Source organism: Nansenia antarctica (genome assembly GCF_963989245.1).
Source record: "Nansenia antarctica genome assembly, chromosome: 6".
Taxonomy (NCBI): Eukaryota; Metazoa; Chordata; class Actinopteri; order Argentiniformes; family Microstomatidae; genus Nansenia; species Nansenia antarctica.
Genome location: NC_137676.1, coordinates 66,905,767 through 66,915,949, shown reverse-complemented (window position 1 = coordinate 66,915,949; position 10,183 = coordinate 66,905,767). Strand labels below are relative to the sequence as shown.

Below are 10,183 nucleotides of genomic sequence, written 5' to 3'. Positions count from 1 at the left end.
ACCCCGTCTACTAACTCCATCTACTAACTCCATCTACTAACTCCATCTACTAACTCTATCTACTAACTCCATCTACTAACTCCATCTACTAACTCCATCTACTAACTCCATCTACTAACTCCATCTACTAACTCTATCTACTAACTCCATCTACTAACCCCATCTACTAACTCTATCTACTAACTCTATCTACTAACTCCATCTACTAACTCCATCTACTAACTCCATCTACTAACTCTATCTACTAACTCCATCTACTAACTCCATCTACTAACTCTATCTACTAACTCTATCTACTAACTCCATCTACTAACTCTATCTACTAACTCCATCTACTAACTCTATCTACTAACTCCATCTACTAACCCCATCTACTAACTCCATCTACTAACCCCATCTACTAACTCCATCTACTAACCCCATCTACTAACTCTATCTACTAACTCTATCTACTAACTCCATCTACTAACTCCATCTACTAACTCCATCTACTAACTCCATCTACTAACTCCATCTACTAACTCCATCTACTAACCCCATCTACTAACTCCATCTACTAACCCCATCTACTAACTCTATCTACTAACTCTATCTACTAACTCCATCTACTAACTCCATCTACTAACTCCATCTACTAACTCTATCTACTAACTCTATCTACTAACTCCATCTACTAACTCTATCTACTAACTCCATCTACTAACTCCATCTACTAACTCCATCTACTAACTCTATCTACTAACTCTATCTACTAACTCTATCTACTAACTCTATCTACTAACTCCATCTACTAACTCTATCTACTAACTCTATCTACTAACTCTATCTACTAACTCTATCTACTAACTCTATCTACTAACTCTATCTACTAACTCTATCTACTAACTCTATCTACTAACTCTATCTACTAACTCTATCTACTAACTCTATCTACTAACTCTATCTACTAACTCTATCTACTAACTCTATCTACTAACTCCATCTACTAACTCCATCTACTAACTCTATCTACTAACTCCATCTACTAACCCCATCTACTAACTCTATCTACTAACCCTATCTACCTGTACTAACTCCATCTACTACTAACTACTACTACTAACTCAAGCGCTTTGAGTTGCATTTCATGTACGAAAGGCGCTATATAAATAAAGTTTTACTTACTTACTTACTTACTTACTACTAACTCCATCTATTAACTCCATCTACTAACTCCATCTACTAACCCAGTGGTTCTTTTTTTCTCATTTTGTGTCTAATAGGAGAAATCAGCCAGCTCGATCTGATCCTGCATAGCAAAAAATAATCACGATCATTCTGATCCAGATTAAAAGTTTTTTAACAACTGGGGGCACACACACACACACACACAAACCCACACGCACACAGACAGACACACACACACACACAGACACACACACACACACACGCGCCAGTCACACACGCATGCACACACACACACACAGACACACACACCTGCAGGTCATATTGAAACCAATTACAGGCAGACTGACACAAACCAATGGCAGATAACCCCGGTAATAGGAGGGCATAATCAACCATACCCAAAGCCCGGGGAGGCAGCAGCAGAGATACGGAGGAGCGCATCTCAGAGCTGATCTGGGACTGCATTATTTTTGGCTAAGCAAGAAAGCCTTGAGAGAGGGTGGTAATTATTCAAGTTACATAAGTCACCCCCCTCATGAAGACATTCAGAGTACATTTGCCGCCTTTGCCTCACATTCGGGACTGAAATCAGAGAGAATTATCATGTTAGAAACATGAGTCAGAGGATCAGATGTTAAAGGGGCAGAACCCTGCAGATAGACGATAGAGATATGGATCAAGCTCATCAGCCAGCCCCTGTAGACTTTTTAAATATCTAGCGTACACAAGGGGTAGGACATGATAAGCTTAGGCTTCATCCTACTCCCTTTCGAACAGTGATACCTGTACTTTTCTTTTTAAATCATGTTCGGATTAAAGATTCATTCATTCGTTCGTTCGTTCATTCATTCATTCATTCATTCGTTCATTCGTTCGTTCGTTCATTCACTCATTCCTTCATTCATTCAAAACATCAAACACTTGCCTGGTAAAAACACAACAGATGGATCATTTAGGGTCACTGTTAGCCAGTGGGGAAACTACAAGGTTATCAGTCTGAACAGCAAGCTTTTGTTCACCTCTTATCTCGTCTGTTCGTCACCTGTCCTCCCCCCGGGGCTGACTTTTGACCTTGGACCTTTGACCTTTGACCTGACAGAAAGGAACAAAACAAAACACACATCCATGAGACCGTTTGCATGCCAGTTCTATTTCATGTCCAGTTAGGATCAGCCACTTTTGGACTTGCAACCTTTTCATTGATATGTTATATTCTGCTTTACTCTGTTGTTGTCTGCGTCAGTTTGACAAAGACGGGGATGGGAAGGTCACTCTGGAGGAGCTGAAGGAAGCCATGAAGCATCTCCTGGGAGAGAAGCTGAAGAAAGGGGAGCTGGAGGAGATCCTGGACGACATAGACCTCAACAAGGACGGCACCATAGACTTTGATGGTGAGGAGGGAGGGAGGGAGGGAGGGGAGGGGGGGGAGGGGAGGCGAGGTAGAGGTGATGGAAGAAAAGGGGTAACAAAGGCAACAAAAAAATAGACAAAAGTTTGGGAATAAGACAATGAATGAGGGGAAGGAGAGAGGGGGAGGCTGAATGGAAGGGGACGCAGAGGTGAGAGAAGAAAGAAAGAAAAGGAGAGAGAGAGAAACGGGAGGGTGAGGAGGGAGAGGGTGGATGGAGAGAGGGGAAGGAGATAGAGGTGGAGAGAGAAGGATACAAAGGAGAAGGAGAGGAAGAGAGGGGTAGAGAGAAAGGATGAGAGGAGTAGAGAGGGGAAGAGGGTAGGAGAGAGGGGAACACAAAGGAGAGAGGATGAGAGAAGGAGAGAGGTGAAGAGTGAAAGTCAGAGAGAGAGAGAGAGAGAGAGAGAGAGAGAGAAAGAGACAAAGAGAGAGACAGAGAGAGAGAAGGAGAGAGGTGAAGAGTGAAAGACAGAGAGAGAGAGAAAGAGAGAGAGAGAGAGAGAGAGACAGAGAGAGAGAGAGAGAGAGAAAGAGACAGAGAGAGAGAGAAAGAGAGAGAGAGAAAGAGACAGAGAGAGAGGATGAGAGAAGGAGATAGGTGAAGAATGAAAGACAGAGGGAGAGAGAGGATGACAGAGGGAGAGAGAGGAAGATAGAGGAGGCAGAGAGATGAGGTGAGGACAGACAGACGGTGAACGTCAGGCAGGTTGCTGCTCCAATCTCATCATGAGTGCATTAAGGCAATCAATACACACACACTCTGACATGCTACACACACACACACACACACACACACACTTCTTGACAGCTCAAGGACTTTATAGTTTATGCACATACTTTATACGTACATCAACCCATGCGCGCACACACGCACGCACACACAGTCACACTATACATAGCATACTGGGGGAAAGAGGGAAAGATATTCAAGGACTTTTTACAGACACACACACACACACACACACACACTTAACTCATGATTGAGTAGCAGATGTGACTGTCCTGATCTGTCCTGTGTTGTCCTGTAAGGTCCTCTGATGTGTGCGCGTGTGTGTGTGTGTGTGTGTGTGTGTGTCACGTGTGTGTGTGTGTGTCGTGTGTGTGTGTGTGTGTTTGTGTGTGTGTGTGTCACGTGTGTCTCTGTGTGTTTGTCCTAGCGCATCGACCTGATTAATCACCATCATTAGAAACACATGCATGTAGGTGTGACAGCGTCGAGGCAGGAGTCCTGTGTCGTCAACAATTAACCTTCTTGGATATACTACAGCCTAGCCCCTACACACTACAGCCTAGCCCCTACACACTACAGCCTAGCCCCTAGCCCCTACACACTACAGCCTAGCCCCTAGCCCCTACACACTACAGCCTAGCCCCTAGCCCCTACACACTACAGCCTAGCCCCTAGCCCCTACACACTACAGCCTAGCCCTACACACTACAGCCTAGCCCCTAGCCCCTACACACTACAGCCTAGCCCCTAGCCCCTACACACTACAGCCTAGCCCCTAGGCCCTACATACTACAGCCTAGCCCTACATACTACAGCCTAGCCCTACGTACTACAGCCTAGGCCCTACGTACTACAGCCTAGGCCCTACACACTACAGCCTAGCCCTACACACTACAGCCTAGCCCTACATACTACAGCCTAGGCCCTACGTACCACAGCCTAGGCCCTACGCACTACGTACTACAGCCTAGCCCCTACGTACTACAGCCTAGCCCCTACACACTACACCCTAGCACCTAGGACCTACACGCTACCTCCTAGGCCATACACCCTACCCCCTAGGCCCTACACCAGGCCTATTCAATTAGCGGCCCACGGGCCGCATGCGGCCCAGACGCGACCCCCGATTGGCCCAGCCATAAAAGCAGAGAAAAACGTATTTCGCAAGTGTTCATACTGTAGCGAACGGAGACTTGGTAGTGTAACTCGCTCCATGCGGGAATCGAACCCCGATCTCCCGCATAACCGACGACCGCGCTAACCATTAGACCAAGAGAGTTAACTCCCTTGGTGGAGCTGTTAACGGGCCTCATACAGGATCGTTACAATACAATAGTAGCGTACAGAACGTGAATATAACACCAGGGCTCTCAAATATCACGCATTGGGCGTGGCAAGGTGTGACGTATGAGCGTGTGAACAGTCAACCCAATCAGGGCATTGTTTAATATAACGTTGCTAGACACACTTTAACAAACAATGCCCTGATTGGGTTGACTGTTGCTAGAGCGTTATATTCACGTTCTGTAGGCAGGCTAGCTAGAAGTCCGATATCAACTCCAAAAATGTCTTCGACTTTCTCCACCCTGAAACGCAAAATTGACGATGAAAACCGTCGGTTTAACTCTGCCTGGACTGAAAAATATGTGTTTATTTTACCACAAAGTCCAAATGCCAAACCGATGTGTTTAATATGCAATGAGTGCGTTGCGGTACTTAAAGATTACAATATTCGGAGGCACCACATCGAGAAACACCCGACTTTCCGGGCCAACTTTCCAGAGGGATCTCAGGAGAGGGCTGCAAAAGTGCAGAGTTTGATTGCATCCTACAATCGGAGCTGTACAACGATGGTACGGACATGCACAGCCCAAGAGAGAGGTACAGCAGCATCCCTTCGTGTTTCCTGGATCTTAGCAAAGAAGAAAAGGCCATTCACTGATTCTGAAACCATGAAAGACTGTATGCTGGCCGTCATAGATGAAGTGATAATTGACAGCAAAATTAAAACGAGTGTGTCATCTGCTATTAAAAACGTTCCCCTGTCAGACACTTCAAACATTCGCAGGGTTGAAATTCTTGCTACAGATGTGTTTGAAACACTGTTAAAAGAACTGAAGAAAGCTGATGTTATGTCTATAGCAGTAGACGAGTCCACAGACAGAACCGATATCGCACAATTGTGCATATATGTCCGTTTTTTTGACGGCAAATGCTTCCGAGAGGAATTGCTCGGTTTACTGCCGTTAGAAGGACACACAACTGGCGAGATAGTCTTTAAGAACATTTCAGAATTTTTCAAAGACAATGGTCTAGATATGAAGCGTGTGTGAATGCTTGTGACGGATGGGGCTCCATCCATGACAGGGAGAGTAAATGGTTTGACAGCACGCTGGTCCGCTGTTGCACCTCAGATAACATCCTTACACTGCATTGTGCATCAGACGGTGTTGTGCGCAAAACTCAGCGGGGAGCTTAAAACAACAATGGACAACGTGATGGCTACAATTAATTTTATTCGCTCCACTTCGAGCCTCCAACATCGCTTATTCCGCAAGCTGCTGTCAGAAATGTCTGCTGAGCACCACGACCTGCTTTTGCACAACGACGTCAGGTGGCTGTCCAAAGGCAAGGCACTGGAGCGTTTCTGTGATCTCAGAGAGGAGATTACAACTTTCCTCCGCAGCAGCAAGCAAACGAAGGCAGAAACACACTTGAATCGCATACTGGACGACAACTTCATGGCTGATGTCTGCTTTCTGAGCGACATGTTCAAACACCTGAATGACCTAAATGTGGGGCTACAAGGCAGAGACAAAACTGTGATTGATCTTGTGGAACAGACGCGCGCGTTTCAAATCAAACTGGACCTTTTCGCGGCCGACTTGTGCACCGGCAGAATGCTGCATTTTCCAACGCTCCGCAAATGCGTCTCATCCCCGGCACAAATCACAGATGTGATGACTGATTTCATTCCGAGGTTGAAAGAGAACTTTGCTGGTCGACTGGATGGGCTTGCTCTGCCCGCAGAGGTGATGGGCTTTGCCAGAGACCCGTTCACTGCTGCAATAGAAGGGGACTTATCCACCAGAGGAAAGGGAGTGGTGCCTTCCATCGACGAGGGGAAATTCGTACTTGAACTTGTTGACATGCAGTCATCCTTAACCATGGCACAGGAGCTTCGCACTAATGGACCTGCGAAGTTTTGGAGTGATGTCAACGTGCACCAGTTCCCTAACATTAAGAAAGTAGCAATCCATGTGCTCAGTATGTTTGGATCAACATACACCTGTGAAGCAAGCTTTTCACACATGAACACAATAAAAAGCAGCTCTCGTTGTTCCCTGACTAACAGTACCCTTCACCAATGCCTTCGGATTGCATTGACATCTTATGAGCCAAATGTCACTGCTCTTGTTCAGAATAAAAAATGTCACTTCTCACACTAAGAAAGTCAGCGGGGTAAGATTAGATTAGATTCAATGTTATTGTTTAACTGTAACTGTAACTTGTTTAATTGTGCACTCAAGGCATTGATGGTTATTTTCATTCAGTTAAAAACACTTTGTGATGTGCCTGGGTCAGCTATGACCAAAATGTTTATTTTACAAAAGGACTTTTTTTTTATTGGTATACTACTGTACACTTTTTTATGCACTTTGAGATGTGCATGGGTCAGTTGAGACCAAAATGTTGTTGTTTTACCTAGAAAGTGAAAAAAGTATTGCTATTAGGTTCTGTTCAATTACAGCTCTTTTATTGTGTTCAGTCAAGTCTTTTTGACGTGCCTGTGTCAGATGTTACCTAATTTAAAAGGAAAACTATAAATAAACTGCTTGTATTTCATTAGGCCTACATTCATTTGTGTTGGTTTGAAATGTGTCATTACCTGGTGCCTAGGCTACTGGTCGCTGAAAATGTCTGGCCCAGCAAAATGTCTTGGTTTTCAAATCTGGCCCAACTGAATTTGTAATTGAATACCCCTGCCCTACACCCTACCTCCTAGGCCCTACACCCTAGGCCCTAGTCCCTAAACCCTACCTCCTAGGCCCTAGTCCCTAAACCCTACCTCCTAGGCCATACACCCTACCTCCTAGGCCCTAGTCCCTAAACCCTACCTCCTAGGCCCTATACCCTACCTCCTAGGCCCTAGCCCAGTGGTTCCCAACCTTTTGGGCTCGCAACCCAACGTTGACGTCACAGAACTCCCCAGTGACTCCAGACATTCAACACACAGACAATCTTTAGTTAAAATAAATTTGTTTTCGATCATGTAATAGTTTGTAACACTACTACTTGCAAGTAAACGTTGGTTTTCCACCACATGTAGGCTATGTATATTATTGTGGACAGTTAGCCGGAGGCGGAATAGACGGGGCGAGCCACAGATTAGAGCACAAAGAGAGGATTTTATTTTCCCAGTGCAGGATGTGTACAGCTCAGCTTGTATTTACAAGGCTGCAAATTAACGCTGAACAATGAATCAAATTAAATAATGAATAATGAAAATGGAAAAAACAAGAGCTAAGTAGGCTACAAATATGTATACGGGCTATATCTGGTAAACACAGACCCCACTAATAGATACAGCTCAGCTCCTGCAGCTAAGTCGCTAAACAGGCCACCTCCTACTGAGTCCTAGCCCTCCGCAACAACATAGCTCACCTCAAAAGACGCTTTCAAGGTTCGCTCACAGACTGTCATTGCCTTTCTGAAGCACACCCGCTGCTTATTCAGCTTGGCATGTTATTTCTTTCAAAGAAAGACTTTGAAGGTCTTGGTTGGCCTACATATTCTTTATGTATTTTTTCATGTATTTGTATTGCTGTCATCTTTACTGTCTCTATTGTGTTGTTGCATTATAACTGTGCTTAAGTTTCTCTTTTGGCAGGACCTGTGACCATACTGGATGCAGAACGATGCAAATACAACACAAAATTTATGGACAGTGTGTACGCCGATAATATGCAAGGAATTTTTCCTGGATACATGGTGTACAGGTTTTTGCCCTTGCTTGCTTGCTTTGTGCCGGTGGTCCTGGCCTCCCCTGGGGGACCGCTGGGTACTGGTAAGCAAACTGGCTAGTAGTCGCTCTATTGGTAGAGGGCTGCAAGGGAATTTTTTCCTGGCTACATAGTATACAGGTTTTTTACTTTTGCCTGCTCGCGGCTCTGTCAGTATTGATTGATTGATTGACTGATTGACTGAACATTTTCATTGTGTGAAGCGCATTGAGTTGCATCTTGTAAGAAATGCGCTATACAAATAAAATTAGATTTGATTTGATTTGATGTATGTGTGTCTCACAATATCTGTTTGAGCTTTGAGTCTGTGTGACCTGTGCATCGACCTAATTAATGAATGATTAATCACCGTCATTGGAAACACATGCGTGTAGGCGTGTCTGTGTCAAGGGCAATAGGCAGGGGTCATGTGTTGTCAACAATTAGCCTTCCTGAATATACTACAGCCTAGTCCCTACACCCTAGCCCCTAGGCCCTACACCCTAACTCCTAGGCCCTAGTCCCTACCCCCTAGGCCCTACACCCTAACTTCTAGGCCCTAGTCCCTACACCCTACTTCCTAGGCCCTACACCCTACCTCCTAGGCCTACACCCTACCTCCTACCTCCTAGGCCCTTGTCTCTACACCCTACTCCTACCTCCTAGGCCCTTGTCTGTACACCCTACTCCTACCTCCTAGGCTCTTGTCTCTACACCCACACACCCTTAGCCCCCGGGGGTATCGTTTAGAGATCTGAGAGGGTTGGACAGGTAGAAAGGCAGCAGCTGAGCCTTGCCCTCCGACGCCCCAGGCGGACGTGTCAGCGTGTCGGACACACATGTAACACCTACTCATCCCTGTCAGGGGAAACACCGGGCCCTAGAGGGGTACGGCACAGAGGGCTAGGGATCCAATCAGGATTAACCCCCTAGTCAATCAATTCAATCAATAGCTTCCCACACACTCACACACACACACACACACACACACGCACACAAACACACACACGCAGGCGATTCAAGGCCCTGGCCTCATAATGGACCATTGGACCATATATCCAGATTGAGCGATTGAGACGCAGGCCTCGAGCAATGTTTTGATTGACAGGTGGATTGATGGCTGTGTTGATGGAGCGGAAGCCAATGCTGACGACGCTGTAACCATGACGACAGCAAAGGTCACGCCTCCGGTAGCGAATGCCCTGAGACTGAGTGACGTTTTTGATAGACGGTGGCGTATTATTGACGGCTGCTCGGATTGAGCAGGGGAGCCACGCTACTACTGACGCCGTAACCATGGCGACAGCAAAGGTCACGCCTTTGGTAGCGGGCGCCTTCTTCTGATGTAGGCCCAGATGTTGTGAGGTTGTCGTGTCTCAAACTGTCGCCTGGGATATTGAGACGGTCCTGGCGGGAGGGCAAGAGAGAAGGAGGGGAAGAGTGAAGAGATAGAGAGAGAGAGAAGATGAGATAATGACAGGGGAAGAGAGAAGGAAAGAGAGGCAGAGAGAAGAGAGAGAGGACGGGATCAGATAAGGAGAGTGAGGATGAGAGAAGAGATAGAGAGGAGGGGATGAGATAAGGAGAGAGAGAGGAAAAGAGAACAGGCAGAGGGACGAGGTGAGGACAGATGGATGGGTGAACGACGACGTCATGCTGGTTGATAGTCCAATCACACCAACAATGCATTAAGGCAATCGATACACACTCTGACATGCCACACACACGCACACGCACACGCGCAGGTGTTGTGAGGTGTTGTGTCTAAAACTGTGCCCTGGGATAATGAGATGGCCTCGCTCTAACCAGCTGCTGTTGTGTGTCTCTCTGTCCCCCCCTGCAGAATTTGTCATGATGCTGTCGGCGCGGTAA

The 10,183-nt window shown here is 46.1% G+C and overlaps 1 protein-coding gene across 1 annotated transcript in view; it reads left to right on the top strand.

The window, feature by feature from the left end:
- The window catches only part of cabp4 (calcium binding protein 4), a gene marked incomplete at both ends in the record, with an annotated part of 20,975 nt that extends 10,792 nt beyond the window's left edge, over positions 1–10,183 (top strand). Inside the window, 2 exons of the mRNA XM_080534797.1 lie at positions 2,411–2,558; positions 10,155–10,183. Of these exons, the coding sequence (XP_080390923.1) occupies positions 2,411–2,558; positions 10,155–10,183 (177 nt within the window). The remainder of the gene's footprint in view (positions 1–2,410; positions 2,559–10,154) is intronic.